A 20,735-nucleotide genomic window follows, 5' to 3' on the forward strand; every position below is an offset into this window, starting at 1 on the left:
CCAAAAGATGTTTGGCTTGACTTCTGCTTTAATGCCACCTTGCGAAATGAAGTGTTGGGGGCGGGGGGCCGCAAAAGACCGTTCCACAACCTCAAACCCTACTACAAAAACAAAAGTAGAAATGTAAAACTGCCTAGCCTATGTGACAATGGCCACGTTGACATTTGTTCCGATGAAATGCCTCATCGGAATTCATTTGGAATATTCTGACCCGGTCAAGATTTGATTCGGAACGACAGAGCTAGTTTATGGCGATTGGTCCTAATGGGACCGATGGTTTTGTCTCCATGAAAACAGGGCATCCGCTCAGCATTTGAATGGCAACTCTGAAGAAATGTTGCCCACGTCAACAACGTAGCCGGCGTAGCGTTTCGCGACTTGAGCATCTGAACTGGATTCGACCAGTAAGCGAGCCACGGATGGGGAAGGCCGGCCGAGCGCACACGATCCCAATGAGGTGTGCCAGACAATCGCCCAATTGAGCTCACTCTTTAGCGCTCCGATCGATCGATCGATTGGCAGGTTGATCGGGGGCGTGGCCACACACTGTCTGTCCGAAAGTTCTGAGTCCCGAGTTGCTCTTTATTGTTTTCAGGTCATCGGTGCGGCCTTTGAAGGACTTTCCCGAAACGGGTGCAAACTTGCCTGCGGAGCGAGCGAGCGAGCGTCTGACAGCAATTGTCAGCGCCATGTTGGCTCGGAATTTCCCACTAAGTGCACGCTAGTGAGGGGCCTGGAATCCGGCCAGGCGTGTGCGCGCGTGCGCGCGGCACGCTTTCATGCTCGCGTCCCCTCCCACAAAAACAAAAAGTGCCAAACGTTTTGGGCAACTTTACCACTACAAAGTGCCTTCTTCTCATTAGCCATGACAAAAGTATTGGGACAGCAAGTGAAACGCCAAGAATATGCGCAGTGGCGCACACTGCAGTGGCGGCCAGTCACCAACTTTTTCTCTTTTTATTGATCGAACGAGTTTATTATACAAAATTTTTAAACATTTCACGCGCTGAGCTGCACATGGAAATATTCGGAGCACTTTTGATTTGACAACACTTTCTACTTCTTACTTTGTCAAAAGAGGCTTGTTGCTTTTTCCTTTTGATTGTTGGTATGTCGTCACAAAAACATCAACAAATTGACAAGTTGACTCGCCAACAAAGCGATGACAAACCAACCAGGCGGCCGGCGCGACAAACGGGCCACGCTCAGGTAACAACGGGCGATCACGGCTCGGCTTCAGAAAACAAGTCAGTCGCGATTGGTGGTTGAGCCCTGAGCCCTGAGCCCCGAGCAGTTGCGATGTCATTTTCAGTGGACAGAAGTGACAAAATGGCCGCCCCCCCGAGATGGCTCAAAACGTCTGGATGAACCCTTCTTCCACAAAGGCGCTGTTTATCCGAATGCCGCGTTTCAACTAGTGGGACTGCTGGGAAGATATTCTTGACAACAAAATCGGTTTGGCTTCACTTCCCCTTTGAAAGCGCACCGCTGGGTTTGTAAGGTCATGTTGCATTTTAAAATGTATCTTGTGTACAAAGACATACAACAAAGTGGATGCTAATTAGTCTCCTTTGTTTCCCCCCAAAAAGTATCGATTAAGGGAAGTGAGATGGAAAATGGAGATGTTGACTTCAAATGGAAACATTCTGCTTCATAAGTGCAAAAAAAAGAGAAGAAGATACTTTCATGGTGTGATTTAGTGGGGAAAAATGTGATTTTGGTTCCCAAATCTTTTGGAATGGCAACATCCAGCCTTTGAAGGTTTTTGTGGCCTTTTCCGCTCCAAATTGTAAGGTTGAGGCAAACATCAACTATAGCGTTTCCACAAACTCTGCCCGCTCATACGCGTCAAGGGCTCGTTCCCAAACGGGAATTTGGACCTCCGCGCCAATATTGACTGCGTGTAAACGTCGCGCTTGTTTTGCGCCGATCTTTTCTTGTTGCTTTTGGTGCTGCTTTGTGCTCTCGGGTCAGCCGCTATCCGATTGGCCGCCTGCTTTGGTCCCAACATTCCCCACACCATCTCTTTGATTGGCCGACCGACCGAGTTGAACCAACGCTCGGCGGGCGGGGCTCGACTGGCAACCGAGTCGCGAGAAGAAAAAAGGTCCGCTTCCAGGGATTTTGCTTTATCCACGTCTGGCCGGCTCAACACCCAAGCCCCCCCAGCCCCCCGTCTTCCTTTGACATGCCCCCCCCCCTTTCTCCTGCAGCTTATCTGGGGCGTTGCTTGATTTTCTGCTTGTTTCCTTTCTCCGCTCAACGTCAACACAATTCAAGTGGGCTTTTCTTCCAATTGTGTTCCGACACTCATGTTGCCATCACCACAAAACATGCAACTTCCTGTGTGCGTGTGCACGTGAGCAAGTCAAAGCTTTGACACTACCAATACAAAGGAAGACTGAAAAAAAAGAAGTATAGGACAGTTTCTGTCCAAATTGCATGTGACTCGTGAAAAGCTGAGACTGAACTGAAAAGGTCATCAAATTCAATTTGGGATGATATTAGATGATAAGGAATGATGTTTTACACACACACATTGACATACATATTTTGACTTGCATTTTGAAGTGTGGCAAGTGCTATAGAGATGAAATTTGATTTGAAACGTTGAACATGCATACGAGCATGAGAAGATGAAGAAGACGAGATGAGGTTCTCACCTGCGTTGCTGGACGATCTGGAACTTCCGCGACGCGAACCCTCAGGCATGATGCGATGATGTCACAGGAACAGGAAGTAACCTAAACAAGCCACACAAAGCGATGGCTTAGGCAGGTTTTTTCACCAACAACACACACACACACACCGCGTGCTGTCGGTGTGAAGGATGCTGACCTCCTGCAAGGCCACTGATGCTGACTGCCACAGATTGACGCAATTTGCACTTGTGCTCATCTTGTCTCGCGACAACGGGGAAGGGGCAAAGCAAAGAGGCGGGGGGCGTGGGGGGTCGGCGCTTTGGAGGGTCTACTGAATGGCAAACAAGCCAGACGCAGCCATTTCCTGACTTTGTTGATGAACGCCGGCCCGATCTTTCGTTCGGCCTTCATTTGTCAATTGTGCTGTCTGGGCAAATGAGGTTGTTGTCACTTGTCACTCCTCCTGCTATGCTGCGCCCCCAACAGGAGAGCTGAGGGAACAGCAAACTGCGGTGACGGGAGCTCTCGTTGCATTGCTTTTTGTCTGGAAACCCAAACATTTCTTAACTAAGTGGGGATATGCCGTCAATAAGCCTTTTCTATGACAAAATCCGTTGAAAAAAAATCCATCCACCTCGACAAAAAAAAAAATCTGCAATAAATGGGCATATACAGTATCGCCAATAAGTCTTTTCCTTCAAATTGAGAAGCAAATTCGTCAGAGATTACATCGATTTGTGGAAGTTGTGCGAATGTTGACATGGCATAAAAATGATTTGCGTGCACTCGTGCCAGACAGCGAGGCGCTCTAATTCTGCCACGGCAGCCACGGCAGCCCCGCATGCTCCCTTGAGTTAGCCGTTTCTTCTACTTCTTCTTCCTTGGTTTAACCGCTTCTTCGTGTTTGGAAGCGCGCTGCCATGCCGCGATCGGGTTTGCGTTCTATAATTTGTATACCAAACTTTTTATCAAAGATATTTTCTATGGATATCGATCACGTGTCAATCGTAAGATATATTGATATCCAATTATGGTCCCAGCCATACAACAAAACCCAATAGTATTGTGTATACGCAATCTTAAATATTCTCGTGATGTCCCCTGGCTTGCTCCGGTCTGTGTCATCATCATCATCATCATCATCATCACATCACGTAGATGCTTGCTGGCAATTCAATTCACTCACGATACTCCCAGCCGGTAAGTCAATGTGCATTGGAAATTAGCCAGCGAATGATCTTGAAGTAATGTCATGCACGGACGCGGATCCGATGGAACGTAAGGACGGAAGCGCTTTAAAAGGACGAGGACGGACGGGGTTGGAGGATGATTCTTTTTATGAATAAGGACAGCGGGACAAGGACGGAAGGGTAGCCAGGTCGCAGACGGAGCATGGACCGTCAAAAAAGGGGAACGTGCTCAGCTCTGCAAATACACGCACGGACGCACAGTTGGACATAGAAAACAAGCATTGAGGTGTCACAATTTCAAATTTGGCTTCAAAAGTGCTTATGTGGCTCTTTGCAGGAACACACTCAAAATTGCGGCTCTTTGCATTTGAGTGCATGTTGGCCACCCCTGAACTAGCGGAATGAATACAAATGTCATTTCGGACAAATATTGTTTCATGAAAACAATGTAAGATTCCAGAAACAGGTACCATTACACTTAAAAAAAAAAGTTTTAAAAAAGTAGGAACATGCTGAAACATCAAAATACTAAACCTCTATTTTTCTTTTTTTGCCAATCAAGTTGTATTTTTTTTTTCCCAGGGTACAATCGTGTAATCCGACAAGACTCAAATACCAGGTGCGCTCGTATTTGACATTCAGTTTCCAAGTGACGTCATCCTCATCGTCATGCGGCAGGAATTTGTCCTGAGTGGCCTGCTCGCAGCCTCAGTGCTGCCCCCTGCAGGCCAGCGGGCCAACTGCAGCCGGACAATGCCATGTCTCGGTCCCAGCGAAGGCCGAGCAGCCCCTCAAAAGGCGTCACAAGACCAACGCAACTTTCACAAACGACGAGCTCAACTTCACGACCGCTTTGGCCTTTGCGCTTCAACACTTTTTTCTGTGCGTCTTATCGTTGCAGTTGAAGTGCAAGTGAAACTTGTGAGAAGCCTTACCTGCCTTCCAGATGACCCTTCGTCGCCTCAGCAAGCTCCCCGCACGATTTACTGCCACTCACGCGCGATCCCTCAGCTCAAAAAACGCTCAAAAAACAACCGGAATAAGACTCCGGAGCCTGCGTGACGTCATCTCTGCGCAAGTCACACAAGCCGTCCGTCGCTGCACGACCAAGTCCGCGAAGGCGGCCGATCGGATCCGCTCAAACTGAGCGGGGGGGGGGGGGCGTGTTGGGGGGGATGGAGGAGGAGGTCCGAGAGAGAGAGACAGAGAGAGAGGCGCCAGCTGCTCACAAGCGAAGAAAAAGTCATGAGAAAAAGAAAAGCTGGAATGGTTCTCATCTTGCGAGATTTGCTGACATCTTGGCCGTAAATGGCGCCGTCAATTGCCTTTGAGCTGACTCACGACACAAACCAGACGCATGCACGCACACAATCTTGACACAAAGTGTCTGAAAAACATCTGTTGGGGAAAAAAAACTATACAGACTTAACGAGGGGTGTGTGCGTGTAGTGTGCTTCCGCGCCCCCACGCGCACACACACACAAACATGCATTCAAAGTGTCTGCTTTTCTGTTGAAAACAACAACAACAGGTATGCATGTACAAATGCCACACACACACGCACACACGACCACGCACGCACTCAAGCAAATGGTTGACTTCATTTTAAGGCATGCACGGCTCCTTGAGGCTTTTCTTATTTGTTTTATTACAGCTGAAATGTTGACCCAATTTTGGGTCAATCAGTCAAACTGGTGTCTGGGCTCGTTCTTTTTTTTTTTTTTTTTTTCAATTCACACAAAGGCAAGGCAAGGCAAGGCAAGGCAGCTTCCTTTCTCGAGCACATTTCATACGCAATGTGCTCCACAAGACATTTTCAGAATATTTGGTGAAAAGAGACGTGACCTTCGGCAGACAATCAAGTCGCGGCCGGGTGAGCCGTTCTCTTCCACGAGAGACGACCGACTGCTCCTTGGCTTTATTTAGCACAACCGAGTAAACACAGTTCACATTGCTATACTGAAAGCACGCCAAAAAACGAGTATCAAGGAAGAAAGGGAAAAAAAAAATGAAGCACACCTTCTGCTCCCAAAGTAAATCCTGTCCACGACGGATGACAAGAATAAAATGGACTTTTTGGGGGGCGCGTGTCCACCCAATTCCATGCTGATAAATCAAACAGGGGGCAGGGGCTAACTTTTTACAGGAGGCGCTACCGAGTCCGTTTTTGGGGGGTTGTGCCCGCAAATGCACAAGGTACACAACAAAAGTACACGAAGTCCCACAAAAAAAGGGAAGAGAAGACATTCCTGTCCCCATGTGCACATCTTTTTTTCCTTTCATTCAGTCACAGTTTGAAAGTGGACAAACACGCACACACACGCAAAGTATCCAAACACAAACAAAAGCAGACAAACACACACACACACACACGCGCACACAAAAGGGAAGCTAGGCGAGGCCAAAGCGCTGAGCCGGCAACTTTTGTGTGTTGTTGCAAGTCAGTCGGCTGACATTCTTGCTGCCGTTTGCCCCATCGTCATCCTCTTCGCAGGGGTCAAAGGTCAGGGGCGAACAAAGGGGCAGCACGGCCGCTTGGGAGGTCATGACTGCTTCTGACTAGGCCTGTCCCAAACAATTTGTTTTCTCCCGATTCGTCGATTAGTCTAACAATTATTTTTTGGACTAATCCAGCAATTTTGGGGTTGACGATTATTAATTTACAAAACCACTTCTGAACACTTTATTAAAGTAAAAAAAAAAAAAAAACGTTTGAAATTGAATGAACACTCACATCTCCTTTATGCAAGCATCGTGACATGTGAACATGATTGAGGTATTTACAGTGAAACAAAATGTGTGAGCTCATGTTGAGCAGCCCAAGTAGAACTCAAAAATAAATAACTCATAAATGAGGAACACCCTGCCCAGATGCAATGGGCCTCATGATCCGCACAATCATTTTAAGAATACTTTGTGTGAGTTGAGATGCTCTTTCTGGTGCGCATTCCTCATTTATTTTTTTATTTTTTTTTGGGGGGGGGGGGGGCTGTGTAACATCAGTTTTCTTTCATCTTAAAAATCGATGAAGCAGAGCGCACACTGAAATATTATCACAATGATTTTGAAAAGGCACACATTATATATTAGTGAAGTCATGGACTATGGTAAGCAGGATAGGGTTTCTTCTAGGTTGTTTTGTTTTGTTTTGTTTTGTTTTAAGCAGCGGGAGCAGGACATGATCCTAAATACGATGGACATGCTTGCTCGGAACCAGTTGGGTTAGCTGCAAGCACCAACACAATTTGACTGGAGTGAAATAGCTCACGTTAGTCCCATCATGCACAAAAGCTGAAAGACAACGTTGTCATTTTGGCTGCTTCCCTCCCAGAAATGAAACTTAACGATGCAGGTGAATAATACGTCGCACGTAACAGCAACTTCCTATTAGTAAGTAGTTATTTCGATGAACTTACGATCCTCGAGCTTTTTGCTTTCTGTCGTCCTCCAGCTAGCAGCATTTGAGTGACGTCGCTCCAGGTGCTCGTTCATCACTCGGCTTCACAAAGGATCCAGACGAGCAACTCGTTTGACTCTTCCTTGAAAGATGTTGTCCATACTTTGGACGTTCTTGTCCGCGTTTCAGCTGCTTCGTGGTGCCGCTGTCCTCTTCTTCGCCCCCAACGCACGAATCTGCCGCCATTTCTACTCTTCTCCTTTTTTTTAGTTTTTTTCTTGGTTCTCCTTTCTTTTCTGCTGCGTGCACTTGTTTACAACTGGCGCTATTGCACGTGTTGACGTCTTTACATCATCGACACTCGACGGTATGTGCGTGCCGACGTGTTAAACGTAATCGGTGACGTCGACTATGGGGACGGGGGATCACATGCCGCCCCACTGTAAAAAAATGACATGTCTGCTCAACAAAATCATTTTAAAAAACGATCATTTTCTCCCCAAATATTTGTTGCCTACTTTATTTGTACTTAGCGAGCTAGGTCTTGGGGCATGTACTCACCACTATCTGAAGTGAATAATAGAAGTTTCAAAATGTCCCGCTGAGACAACACTTTCATTTCCTATGCTCATCCACTTCGCAGCTGGGAGTATCGTGAGTGGATTTAATTGTTTACAACTGTTTAACTAAGATAGCTTTTTTTCGCTGCCAGCAACCACTGTCGTGATGATGATGATGATGATGATGATGATGAAGATGACGCGGATGCAAGCCAGGGGACATCAGGAGAATATTTACGGTTGCGTAATAACAGCATACTATTGGGTTTTGTTGCACGTTTTCACTTTTTATTGTGTTATTTCGCAGTAAAAGTCTGTTTTCAACACTGAATAGCAGCCAGTTTTTCCAGCGATTGTGCCACCCAGCCCGTGCCAATTTTCCAACGCGGGTGTCACTCGGTGCCCATGCACAGCTGCCACCCAGCGCCACATTGACATTGAGGGAGCCTCGCACCGCACCCTGGTGTTTGGACATCTTGGATGGAAGCAGTCAAGATGAATAAAGTGTGAAAGCCACATGTCGAAGCTCTGAAATTCTTTTGGAATGATGTTTCTAGCTGCTTCGGCTAGGGGCTGAGATAGCTATTCTTTTGGAGGTGTTGAATTTCTGGGAAAACTTGAGGTTTTCCAGGCTCATTCCAAAGACGACCGACGGTTTTGGGGAGCTCTTGACTCTTGAGCCACCGCGTTTTAGGCCGTCATGGGCGACAGCTCATTAGCTGGCAAATGTTCTACTCACAGCGACAGCCACTTAGCGGCTGGGAGTATCGTGAGTGGATCGAATTGTTGACAACTGTTTAAGTGTCAACCCAGATAGCATTTAGCCAGGGCACATCACGAGAATATTAAAGATTGTGTGATAACGCAATACTATTGCGTTTTATTGCAAAAAAATCATGTTGCAACATAACGCGTTGTGTTATTTTAGGAGGAGAATTAAAGACTATCCACTTCCATGCAAGGGGATAAGGTATGTACTAAATATTGACGGTTCGTTAGCAAAACAAAATTGCTAGCCACCTTTTTCCTTGTCAGTGAAATGGGCGTCTAATACTAATACTGTATTAGTGCCGCAACGCTGAGCTGAGAGGAGTTACTGTACAGTATGTCTCAATGAGGACAATACTGTCTGTCTGTCTTACACCGCCCCCAGGTGGTCAAGGCGGGCGCATCAGAAAAGAAGCACAATGACCATTCAGTAGACAAAAGCAATTTATTCTTTTGAAATTGAACTGTAATAAATAATTACTGTACGTTTTTTTGTTTTTTTTTTGGCTGACCCCAATTCCGATGTTTGGCAGGATAGAATTCCGTTAACCAATTGATTGGCGGGGGGGCGTTTGTTTGAATGTCATGTTCTTTTGTTTTATGCTGTAATGTGTTAATATGTAAAAAAAAAAAAAAACCACTTTTTTTTAAAAAGCACATTTTTTAGTCATTAAAATACACTTGACATTTTTTTTTTTTTTTTTAGGAAGGCTGGAACAGTGGCATTTCCATTCATTTCAATGGGAAAAGATGATTTGAGATATAAGTATTTTGAGTGGCGAGCATGGTCATGGAATGAATTCAACTCGTATCTCAAGGCACCACTGTATATACCGACCGCACTGTATATACTGTATTTGCAGAGTCGCTGGAAAAACGTTGCGGCCGTCGCAAGTCTGCAAGATTTAAGCAATTTTCAACTTTTAACAGCGCTCCCCGTCGTCACAGAAACAAGCTGACAGTCAAGTCAAGTAACTACTCGACGGGCAGTTGGACATCTTCCTCAGCGTTTGGCCGCCGGCGGTCCGTTCGTCGTCGGCGTCGAGCTTGGCGGAGCCGAGGCTCAGCTGCTCCCGGAAGGCGTTGCAGAAGAGGAAGTAGATGAGCGGGTCCAGGCAGACGTTGAAGACGGACACGGCGACCGTGGCGTCCTTCAGGTAATAAAAAGCCACCCTGGCCGAGCAGCCGGGCGGCTTGAGCACGGCGTACGGCAGGCGCACCAGGTGGTAGGGCAGGAAACACACGCAGAAGACGCTCACCAGGACCAGGATGTTCCTGCGCGACTTGACCAGCTTGCGGGCGCCGGAGGACGCGGCGCGCCGCCGCTGCGCCGCCGCTAGCCTGCGGGAGGTACTGCCGTAGAAGAAGAGCAGCGCCAGCAGGACCAGCAGGAAGATGGCGGCCGAGAAGGCGTGGACCACCTTGGGAGGGAAAGCAGAAAAGCAACTCATTTCCAGCCACTTCCGGGTCATCCGGGTCACACTCAGCCGCTCGGGTCCAATTTTGGTCTCGGGACGCTTGCTGAAGGCGTTGAAAACTTTGAATCCAAAAGGAGGGGAGCGCTGTCAACCAATCAACCGAGACTAAAACATTCATCTAATCAACCCAACGACCTACCAAAGCCGCCAACCAATTTGCCTACCTACCAACCGACCCGTCAATCAATGGGCCCACCAACCAACCGATTGGTTTACTAAGCACCCGACCGACCGACCGACCGACCAGTTTACCAAACTAAATCAATCAATTGGCCGACCAGTCAACCAACCAATCGACTACTCAACTTACCCTACCAACCGACCAACCAACAAATTGACCTAGCAACCGGCCAAACAGTGACTGGCCAACTAACCAGCCAATTTAGTTGACGAATCAACCAACCACCCAAACACTTGACTAACTAATCGACTAATGAGCCAACCAACCACCCAATGTATCTACATGCCAACCAATTAACCAAACAACCAATTTACCAACGAACCAAACATCGACTGACCGATTAACCAACAACCAACCAACCAATTGACTAATCCACTAACAGATAACCAATCAATCAATCGGCTAATCTACTAATGGCCAAGAAATTGATCAACCAATTAATTGACTAAATAACCAAGGAACCAATTGAATCATCCACTAACCAACCACTCAACTGACAAAATAACTAAATCAATTCATTGACCAACCTACCAAACAACCAATTTACCAACTAAGCAAGAATCGACTGACCAACAAGCAACCAATTTATTGACTAATCCACTAACAACTAACCAACCAATCAATCAATCGGCTATTCGACTAACGGCCAAGAAATTGATCATCCAATGAATTGACTAAATAAGCAACAAATCAATTGAATAAGGAATTCAAGTACCAAAGTACCAGCAGTCACGATTAATGGACAAGAATAAAATGACGCGAGCCCACGAGGGACAGCGGCCCCTTCCGAACGAGCGCTTGTTCCCCAAAACGCTCTTTGGGCCACTCGCACCTTGCGACGACGTCTTGCCCGACGTGAACGGCAAACCAAAGAATGAGCCGACCTTGTAGAGGCGCTTGAGCTGCGCGCTTTGGAGCTCGTCGCAGCTGGCCGCGCCGGCGGACAACGGAGGCGGGGCCTGGAGGCTGACCAGCGACAGGATGGCGTAGACGGCCGTCACGGCGAGGAGGACGAGCCACGTGACCGCCGAGATGACGCGAGCCGCCTGCACCGACTGCAGGAGGTGAGTCCCCAAAGGATGGACGATCTTCAGGTACCTGCGGGAATAGCCGTGCCAAAACGCGTTTGTTTGTTTTTTACGGAAAATCAATACGGGCTCCAAATCCCGCTCATCGGCCGCCTCGGCTACTACTAGTCGGTATCGGTATGGGGCCTGAAAAAACCCCCCATATCGCTCCATCTCTACATCCCGCCGCTGAGCCCCACACCGGTTTGCTTCCCAGTGTATGTAGGCCGCAGCACCGACTTACCTATTGGCGGCGATGTAGCCCATGAACAGGATGCTGGCGTACATGTTGAGGTAGAAGGCGGGCGCTCCGAAGCTACAGTAGGTCCGAAGCAGCGTCTGCGAAGCGCCGGCGTGCTTGGCGATGCGGAAGGGAAGGCAAAGGCTCAGCAAGAAGTCGGCGGCCGCCAGGTTCTTGAGGTAGACGGTGACGCAGTGCGACGAGCGAGCGCCCAGCAGGAACACCTTCAGCGTCAAGCCGTTCAGCAGCAGGCCCGCCTGAACGGCCACACGGGAAGTTGCGCTGTGTACGCTCCTCATCCAAAATTCAGCTTCAGCGTGCACACATGTCACTTGGGGAGCGGGAGCGGGAGCCACCTTACTTTGGGCTAGCATGGCAGGTAGGCTAATAAACAGTGGCGCGACCGAGCACGCGACTCGCGCTTCCCGTCGGTCGCCGACTCGCGCTTTGGATCCTTTTACGCATCGGCAAAACCGCAACAAGAAAAAGACAAATAGAACTTTGTCTTCGACCGCTTTTAACCCTATCAAAAACTACTCATGTCTACTATGACCGTTAAGAAGGCGACTCGGCGCAATATGAGGCAGGATGCATTGGAATTTAGACGCGATGCGGTGTTTCAAATAACGAGAAATCCTGCCAGACGTTTTGAGCTGAATTTTTTTCAGCAAAAACCCTTTATTCTAAAATAAATGACCACAACGTTTAGCATTTCTTTTCCACAATGTGAAAGTGCAATTTAAAGGGGAAGTCAACCCAAACGCCGGCCATTTTCTCACTTGCTGTCGACAGAAAACGACAGTACCTTTTTCTATCTTCTTTTTATTATTATTATTAACTAACCCCTTCATCAGCTTCATCATTTCTCTCTCTCTGTCCGACTGTTCTACTTTTTTTTCTTCTATTTGCACTAGTTACTACAATTGTTCCTTACTGACACATTTTGGATCATCTACGGTTTACAATAAAGAAAAAAAAAAATCAAGATGCTTGCCGTCTGCATAGTCCAACAAAAAACAAAAGACCAATCACGGCTCATCTGTTTTATGAAGCTGAGTCGTGATTGGTTGAAGTGAAAATGTTGAGTCACTTTTCAAAGGTTTGAGCTCAAAGTTTTGAAAAATAGCTCACTCTGTCGCTAAGTGCTTTTTGGAACAATGGTTGCTAGGCTAGTCAGGAAAGTTGCTAAAACTCGCAGAAAAAGTGCCGGGTTGGCACCGGGTTGGACGTCGGCTTGGCTCATTAGTTCAGAAGCCGGTTTAACAAACTCTTTTTTTGGGGGGTGTAGCGCCGTCATTTGGAGTCATTTCGACACGTTTGCGGAGTGTATGTCGTTTTCAAAGTTGCTCATTTGGCGTTTTGTGGGGACCTGACAGTAGTCGAATCTCGCTTTGCAAAGTCTCACCAGGAAGACCAGGCTGTAGACCACCGTGAAGACGTAACGGGTCCAGGCGGCGGGGGAGTATCCGCACGGCGGCGACGGCGGCGACGGCGGCGGCGGCGACGACGTGGAAAAGGTCTCATTGGAAAACAGGTTGAAGGGCTCGCTGACTCCCGCCAGGATGCTCATGATCTTCGGGAAAAGATGCAGAAGCTTGGGTGCGCCGCGCCAATCGGATGTCGGGAAGCGTCGGTCGGGGATTGATTGGCTCGCTAACGGCCGATGCGAGCGAGCAAATGGGGAAACCCCCGCCGGACGCTTGCCGACGGGATCCGATGTTACCACGCCGTTCGCTACATCAATCGGACGGCGCAATCCGATGCTCGCCCATGTCGGATTGCTCTACCTAGGCCGGGGCGTCAAACTCATTTGTGTCGCCGGCCACATGGGAATTATGCTTTCCTTCGGAGGGCCCTTCTGAAATCAGAAGCCAGTAAAAATGTGTGCAAATATTACTTCATTTATTTCAAAAGGAAGATTGTAAACATGCTAGCAATATATAATGTTACTTAAAGTGAAATACATTTTGTCATTTGATATTTTAGCAAGAAACATTAAGTCGACCAACGTGATTTGCCTTCGCGGGCCACATAAGATGAAGTGGCGGGCCGAATCTGGCCCCAGGGCCTTTAGTTTGACACGGGGCCTTGAAAGTCCCGTCGACTCACGTGCAAGAATACGCTAAAGAAATAGTGAAAATAATTGATTGATCTATTGTATCGACACGTACCTTACTTGGACGTAGTTGAATTCAAACATTTTTTTAAAAAGACGACAATCTTCCAGTTTATTGGCAACGTGTGTTCGAAACGGAATGCATTTTACGTGTATAAAGGAGCGGTCCCCAACCACCGGGCCGCGGACCGGTACCGGGCACGCTAAACGCTACGATAAGCTAAATGCACAAGCTAGCGAACGAGTAAACGTAATGAGTACAGTAGTACTAATGAGTACAGTAGGAGGAGGTCAAGTACCTGCTTGGAATTAAGAAAATCTCACAGCACTAAGAACTCAAACTGCATCAATGGAGGGCACAAGAGGTCAATAAGACAAAACGGGCTATCGTAAGAATTCGAAATATTTTGTACGATGCCAAGCCACCACGAAGACAGACGCACACAAGACCTTGTCGACTTACCTCCAGGATGTGCGCTCGACTGCTCGCCACTTCCTCCTACCCGCTGCGCGACGGGGCGCGAGTCATTTGCATGACAGCCACACGCGCGCCGAGGCGGCTTTCCAACGAAGACACAATCGATTCACATCGCGACATTTGTCTTGTCTCTCAAGTTGCCACATGTTCCTGTGAGCGGGAGGGCAACATCTGGAAGGGATGACCCACCAACCGACCCAAAAAACAACAATCGCATCACAACCAAAGACAAATGTGGAGCGGGTCGGACTACTGAACATCTTTTTGACCAGTAGTCAAACTATTGTGGAAATAGTTGTCTGATTGGCTAAAAACAACATGGTAAATATCACTCCCTGTAATCAAGAACAAATTATTTCATTCAAAGAGGAGTCCCCTCCGTTGTCAAATTTGATCAAAATAAGAATCATACTAGGTAAATACCACATTGACTCCAGCGAATGGAGGAATAAGTTCCCGTCACAAAAATGTTTCCAAAATGAGTGAAACAAATATTTCCAATCTTTAATCCTTATGGTCGAAAGGAGTGAAAGGATAAATGGTTTGGCGGAAATTGCAATAAATAATCATAAAATACTATTTGTCTCGATGAATGTTACCTTCAAATTTGGTTTTACTTTTATTTTGGTGTTTTTAAACACTTGAGCGATTTTTGTAAAAGACATTTTTGAAAATGTTCTTTTTCTGTTTCTACTGTATCAAGACAAATGTTTTCTGAAGAATGTCAGATGTTTTTCCCCTCCAGAATGTATATGAATAAACGATTACAATTATTATTTTTTTTGAATTAAAAAGTGAATGAAATACAAAAATATGGACAACCAATGAACTGGTCAACAGCCAGTTTGCGGGCCATTTAAAGACGGCGACTGTCCGTATATGGCGGACGCACAAAGTCGAATTCATGCGATACTTTCAGTTCATATGGGCAACTTCCACATCCTTTTTTGGAAAATGTGGAAGTGCCATTGTTTTATTACGGTCGGCTCGCCTGCTGCCTTTTTAGGGCATGGCGCGAACCGCACGTTTATGATTTGCTTTTGAATATCGGCCGGCCGACTCCCACTCGGTGATGCGGGCGGGCAACCTGAAGCGGGAAGTGGACAATAAGCTCACTGTTTGTCCTGTCGGGTCACGGGAGAGGGCTAAGGTCTGGTCTGTCTGTCTGTCTGTCTGTCTGTCTGTTACGACCAACTCACAAAGCCCCCGCCTGCCTGTTCACGTTGTATTTGTAAAGGAAATCCCATTGGAGAATCCCCAGTCAAAATGACGGTCCAAGTGGGTGGAAAAGCATTGACTTTTGGGTCGTTGTCATTTGATCTGGGGGGGGTATTTTGATTGGAGAATGTGATGAAATGTACTTTGACGACAATTTGGCCGCAGAGGCAAGAGTGCCATTTTTTCGCTTCCAGTGCCACTCTCTTCACTCCTTTGACCCACTTTCTCCGACGTTCACGGTCCACACCGGAATTGTGCAGTAACCCGTTTCAAGTGCGTCCCGTTTTATTGTGAAAAGCCTAACAGGAGGTGCCTAGGTGGTAGCTTGTCAGAATGAAGCGACGCAAATGAAGACGTTGGACTTCATCGCTCTTAATTGACAGTAATATGGAATGCTCATTTAGTTTCCATCATGTTAAGGTTAGACGATCCAACCGCACAACAACTTCGAGGCATCATTTTCTGCCAGCTTTATGCTGTCACAAGCAAAAGCCAGGCAAGAGGGTGGGTTGTTTTCACCGACTAAGGCGCGTCGCATCGCGGGTATTGCCGGAAATGCCCGGATATTCGGAATTGGCCATTTCATCAGAGCACTAGTACAGTAGGTTATGTTTTCAGAGTCAACAAAACGGTTGACGGACGCGTGAGCGCACTGCCCTCTTTTGGTTGCGTTGCAAAACTGCAGCTCCAGACCTTCAAGTCAGCGTTGTACCCGGGGCGTCCGTTAGAGGGCAGTAAAATGCACTCAAAGAGGGGCAGGGGCGTCCGACTCTTTTTTTTTTTTTTTTTGTCGCGGGCCACGTCGTAGTTTTGGGGGCCCTCCGAGGGCCGTTGCGACTGTCAAGTGAACCCATTGCCTTTTATGAACACACGGATAAGTCGTTTTCAAATCACAAGCCAGTAAATAGTTTGTTCAACTGGTTCTCCATTTATTTGAAAGAAGTGATTGGTAAGGAATGCTTGTGTGTGCTTGTTTTTTTAAGTACAAAATGGTTTTGTTTGTGCTTTCCAACGCAACTGATCCAAAAGCTCTCATGTTCCCTGGTCCTCTCCTCTTCATCTTCATCTTCCCTCATCTCTCTCGCTTTCCCCGTCGCCTATATCGTCAGCCTCTTAAAATAATGGCCAAAGTATTTTGTTGCCTTGAACGTCTCCTCATGCAGGATGTCGGCCACCTCGGGTAAAATGGGCTGCGTGCTTTTAGTTAAACAGATCATTCCATTTTACGGCCGAAATGAACATTTTAACACATCATCGGAGCGTGGTTCAGTTTTGTGTGTTTTCTGGCGAGGCGATCCTCTTAAGAGGGCGACGATATGATCCCTCACCTCCTCTCATCTGGTTTCCTCTCTCATGCGCCGGCTTCATCTGAGACTGGCTTGTCTCTGCCGCTCCTGTCCTCGTCCCTCACGTTCTGGTGCCCTTTCTCCCGTTGGCCTCCCGTTGGCCTCCCGCCACGGCGTCCCCCGGTGCGCTCGGCGGCTCCCGTGTTCGTTCGTTCGTTCCTTCCTTCCTTCCTTCCTTCCTTCCTTCCTTCCTTCCTTCCTTCCTTCCTTCCTTCCTTCCTTCCTTCCTTCCTTCCTTCCTTCCTTCCTTCCTTCCTTCCTTCCTTCCTTCCTTCCTTCCTTCCTTCCTTCCTTCCTTCCTTCCTTCCTTCCTTCCTTCCTTCCTTCCTTCCTTCCTTCCTTCCTTCCTTCCTTCCTTCCTTCCTTCCTTCCTTCCTTCCCTCCCTCCCTCCCTCCCTCCCTCCCTCCCTCCCTCCCTCACGTGCCCCGACCTCCCGGCTTCCTCTCACGTCCCCGCGGGTGACGCTGCCCCGTGTCCTCACTTCCACTCATCGCCTGTCTTCCTCTCACGTTGCCACATCTCCTTGGCTCCTCCCATGTTTAGCTCAGGCGATCGCGTTCCCGAGACGTGTGCCCGACCTGCGGCCGTCCTACATGTTGCTGAGACTGGGCGCGGCGGCCAGAGCGAGCGGCCCGTGCCCGCCCGGGAGCTTCCCGAGCAAAGACTCTCTGAACCTCTGGCACATGAGGAAGTAGATGACGGGATCCAGGCAGACGTTGAGGGCGGAGAGGAAGAGCGTGGCCTCCTTGGCCTGGAAGAGCAGGAAGCGCGAGGCCCGGCTGAAGCCGGACGCCGGCATCTGGCTCAGGGTGTAGGGCACGCGGCACACGTGGTAGGGCACAAAGCAGACGAAGAAGACGGCCAGGATGCAGAAGATGCTGCGGTTGGACTTGCGCCGCACGTCGCCGGCGGCGGCGCGGTTGACGCGGCGGTACGAGAGGTAGATGCGGCGGGTGATGGAGGAGTAGCAGAAAGCCAGAAGCAGCAGGGTGAGCCAGAAGAGGCCCACGCTGAAGAAGGTGGACGCCCGGTGCCACTGGAGCCCCAGCGGGCTTTTCAGCCTCACGCAGTGGCGAGACGTCTCCGGGCCGGCCGGCCGGCTGCTCAGCACGGCGTTGGGCAGGGCGCACGCCACGAGGAGGCTCCAGGTGAGCAGCGCCAGCAGCCGGGCCGCGCCGGCCCCGCGCAGCCAGCGGGCCCGCGCCGAGCCGCCCGGCGCCGAGCCGCCCGGCGCCGCGCCGCGCACGATCTTGACGTAGCGCTCCAGGCCGATGAGGCCCATGAAGAGGATGCCCACGTACATGGACGAGTAGAAGAGCACCGAGGTGTAGCGGCACGTGAGCGCGCGCAGGCGCCAGCCGCCCAGCCCCAGCTGCGCCGCCGCCCGCAGGGGGAAGGTGGCCAGCATCAGGAGGTCGGCCACCGCCATGTTCTTCAGGTACACCACCAGGGCCGAGTCGCTGGGCACCCGGAAGAAGATCCAGGCGGCCGCGCCGTTGAGCGGCGCGCCCACCGCGCAGATGACCAAGTAGAGCGACGGCAGCACCTGATGCGTCAACGCGCCGCTCGCGTCCGATTGGTTGACGGCCAGCTGGGTGGAGTTAAGAGCCTCCATCCCTGAAAGGGAAGCGCAGCCGCGTCAAAAAAAAAAAAAAAAAAAGAAAGAAAATGCAACAACACGACAATGACGAGAAATCAAACACCAATAAAAAGAAAAGAGTCACCAAAAAAGAACCAAAAAGGCAGCCCAAAAAGAACCAAACAAAAAAAAATGGCAAAAAGCCAAAGGAAGCAAAACGGTTCCCCCCGAAAAATGGACAAAAAGAGCCTCAGAGACGTGAGCAAAACAACAAAAAGAACATTTCGAAAATGACACAAATGAACACACACCAAGAAAATGAAACAAGACAAGAACCAAGAGCGCATAAAAAAGAGAAAAGAAAAGAAAAGTAGTAACAGCGACAAAAAAGGAACACATGCAAGCCCCAAAAGGTGTGAAAGGAAAGGCTACGCTCCGACGTAACCTTTGGCCTTGTTTTTGCTTTCTTCTTTTTTTTTTTCAATTACGCGGTATTGAGTGGACGTCGTCAACTCACATCCATGTCAAAAGAAACAGCGGGACGGCACGCCGCGCATATTTTCATCGTTTCCACGACGCCAAACAAGCCACTCACATGGATTGTCTTCAGCCGCTCGTTATCAATGACAAGCAAATTCAGCTGTTAACGTCCCTCATTTACCAAGCGGTCATTTGTCAAGTGTTTGTTGTCCACGCGTACGTGTGACTTTAGCTTTCCTTTCCTTCTCCCGCCGAGCGAGCGCGACGTGTTGAGGTTGCAGCGCATGCAGCAGCGCATCCGCGCATCCGCGCATCCGCGCATCCGCCGTCGGATGTTGTTTTCTTGTTCTTTCCCATTTGACGTGAAACAGCTGCGCAACTCCCACTCGAAATACTTTCACATGGCAGGCAGCCCACTTGCAGAATTGCTTCCTTCCTTCCTTCCCAGAAGCATTTTCCTCCTGCATTGGCTGCCTTTTTGGCTACGCTGTGAGGACACTGGTCAAGTACAAGCAGACAACTGAAAAGTTTCCCCAGAATTGTGTTCAGTCCATATCCGTTCAAGTTTCAATGTGCAATACAACGATTGTGCATATCAGCTGTTTAATACACCGATATGAGTCTTTTTTTTTTTACATACTAGGGCACCACGATATTGGACAATTCTGCAGTATGGTTGTTGAATATAGCGATATCCATATTATTGCGATATGTACCAAAAGACGTGGCATTTCCATGAACATCTCTTGAAATTAGAATGTTGTTTTTTTTCCATGCGGGAACATCCGCAAGCTCGATGTGTTCTTAGCTAGTTCATTGTAACTCCCCGAGATCATGTCTAACGACGTCTTGGATGGCGATGCGCAGTTAAGTTGGCATCCACTGCTCAAGGACTTTTTCCATTGTGATGTACCACATGGCTCTGTCCAATGACTTTCCCTTTTTGTACTCCATCATCATCATCATCATCATCATCATTATAACTCTAGAAATGCAGTGCCTTCGTTCCTAAATAGACGATATTTTGCTTTCTCACAATCGAGCGAACCCAAGAAAACGAGCCTGCAGGCTGTTTAATGAATTTGGTCGGAAATGCACCAAAGTGTGTGACAAACGTGAGGCTCCTGATCAAGACATATCAACTTTTAGGGAGATGATGTCCACGCATAGGTCAAGTTTTGCAAGCAAGGAGAAGTCTACTCACCACAGCGACATAAGCAGGCAGCAGGACTTGAGATCTGGTCTTTTTGTCGTTGTCTCTTCACTTTTGTGTTGTTTCGTTTGCTCGGCGCACGTCCCATGTCCCTCCCCCACATGGCGTCCGCCCCCCCCCCCCCCACCTCCCTCGCTCGACTCCAAGCCAGCATGCCAACATGGTGCTGCTCCTCTAGCAAATAGAAAAAGCTTTCATATCAAAGTCAATCGCGTGCTGATATACTTTGTCATCTTTTTTTTTTCATATTTTTGGAGTCAATCAGTATTTGAAGGGTGCAATTTACGGCTATCAGCAAATTGCAGTGGAGGTCCATGGGTGGTACTTATCACTGGAAAAAAAGAAACTTTGGATGAACAGAATATTTTAGCGGGGAACAATAGAAATACTGTAATTCACTCAGTGCAACCTGAAGTTTTTGGACTTTACGTACCGGTCAACTAATTTCTTAAAAAGGAAGTCAACCCAAACAGATTTTTTCCTGGCCGGACAAAATGGCGGATAAACGGACCTCCAATTTTTAGTAAAATGCCCTGCTCTGCACAGAACACATCTTTGATTGTTTACATTATTGAACATAACATTATTGAATAAAAAGAAAAAAAAGTACATTTAATTGTAATTCTTAGCACTCCCGCAAGTCGATCTTTGCGGCAGAGCAGCGCGAATCAAGTGGGCGGAGCTTACTATGATTAACCCTCTGCAGAGTGGGTTTTACACTAAACAAATCAACTCTTGTCAAATAACTCCAACACTGGCCTCTCCATTTAAATCAGAGTA

General features: G+C 48.2%; 3 protein-coding genes across 13 annotated transcripts in view; all 3 read right to left on the reverse strand.

Annotated features, from left to right (window-relative positions):
• Positions 1–7,664, reverse strand: part of plekhg2 (pleckstrin homology domain containing, family G (with RhoGef domain) member 2) — a 28,377-nt gene extending 20,713 nt beyond the window's left edge. For 4 of the 5 annotated variants that reach the window (XM_086036217.1, XM_086036215.1, XM_086036216.1 and 1 more), the window contains exons 1-2: positions 4,768–4,956; positions 2,664–2,744 (exon numbers count right to left, since the gene is read on the reverse strand). In XM_086036217.1, the coding sequence (XP_085892343.1) occupies positions 2,664–2,712 (49 nt within the window). In that variant the 5' untranslated portion in view covers positions 2,713–2,744; positions 4,768–4,956. Of the gene's footprint in view, positions 1–2,663; positions 2,745–4,767; positions 4,957–7,248 lie in introns of those variants that run through there. The other variant, XM_086036214.1, reaches the window with a different exon arrangement.
• Positions 7,665–8,988: 1,324 nt separating this feature from the next.
• On the reverse strand, positions 8,989–16,920 carry LOC147144258 (P2Y purinoceptor 14-like). 5 transcript variants are annotated; one of them, XM_086036763.1, is made up of 6 exons: positions 16,665–16,920; positions 14,104–14,289; positions 12,930–13,097; positions 11,528–11,781; positions 11,101–11,314; positions 8,989–9,978 (listed from the first exon to the last, which is right to left on the reverse strand). In XM_086036763.1, exons 3-6 carry the CDS (start codon positions 13,092–13,094, stop codon positions 9,520–9,522), a joined length of 1,092 nt encoding a protein of 363 aa, XP_085892889.1. In that variant the 5' UTR covers positions 13,095–13,097; positions 14,104–14,289; positions 16,665–16,920; the 3' UTR covers positions 8,989–9,519. The 5 variants fall into 5 exon arrangements, with proteins under 5 accessions (XP_085892889.1, XP_085892887.1, XP_085892888.1 ...); XM_086036761.1 differs by lacking the exon at positions 16,665–16,920 and having other exon boundaries at positions 12,930–13,382; positions 13,940–14,129; XM_086036762.1 differs by lacking the exon at positions 16,665–16,920 and having other exon boundaries at positions 13,312–14,129.
• Positions 16,921–17,089: 169 nt separating this feature from the next.
• On the reverse strand, positions 17,090–19,977 carry LOC147144259 (P2Y purinoceptor 14). Of its 3 annotated transcripts, none has more exons than XM_086036681.1 (2): positions 19,947–19,977; positions 17,090–18,300 (listed from the first exon to the last, which is right to left on the reverse strand). In XM_086036681.1, exon 2 carries the CDS (start codon positions 18,296–18,298, stop codon positions 17,273–17,275), a length of 1,026 nt encoding a protein of 341 aa, XP_085892807.1. In that variant the 5' UTR covers positions 18,299–18,300; positions 19,947–19,977; the 3' UTR covers positions 17,090–17,272. The 3 variants fall into 3 exon arrangements, with proteins under 3 accessions (XP_085892807.1, XP_085892806.1, XP_085892805.1); XM_086036680.1 differs by lacking the exon at positions 19,947–19,977 and adding an exon at positions 18,780–18,826; XM_086036679.1 differs by lacking the exon at positions 19,947–19,977 and adding an exon at positions 18,708–18,774.
• Positions 19,978–20,735: the final 758 nt, after the last annotated feature.

This window comes from Filicampus tigris, chromosome 7 (genome assembly GCF_054856515.1).
Source record: "Filicampus tigris isolate MCC_2025a chromosome 7, RoL_Ftig_1.0, whole genome shotgun sequence".
NCBI lineage: Eukaryota > Metazoa > Chordata > Actinopteri > Syngnathiformes > Syngnathidae > Filicampus > Filicampus tigris.

Coding starts and splice junctions, on each gene's coding strand:
- LOC147144258 (XM_086036763.1), bottom strand. CDS start 13,094: ATGAGCATCCTGGCGGGAGTCAGCGAGCCCTTCAACCTGTTTTCCAAT. Junction 11,782..12,929: donor TCTACAGCCTGGTCTTCCTG/GTGAGACTTTGC, acceptor GTGGCCGTTCAG/GCGGGCCTGCTGCTGAACGG. Junction 9,979..11,100: donor AGCTCAAGCGCCTCTACAAG/GTCGGCTCATTC, acceptor TTCCCTCCCAAG/GTGGTCCACGCCTTCTCGGC.
- LOC147144259 (XM_086036681.1), bottom strand. CDS start 18,298: ATGGAGGCTCTTAACTCCACCCAGCTGGCCGTCAACCAATCGGACGCG.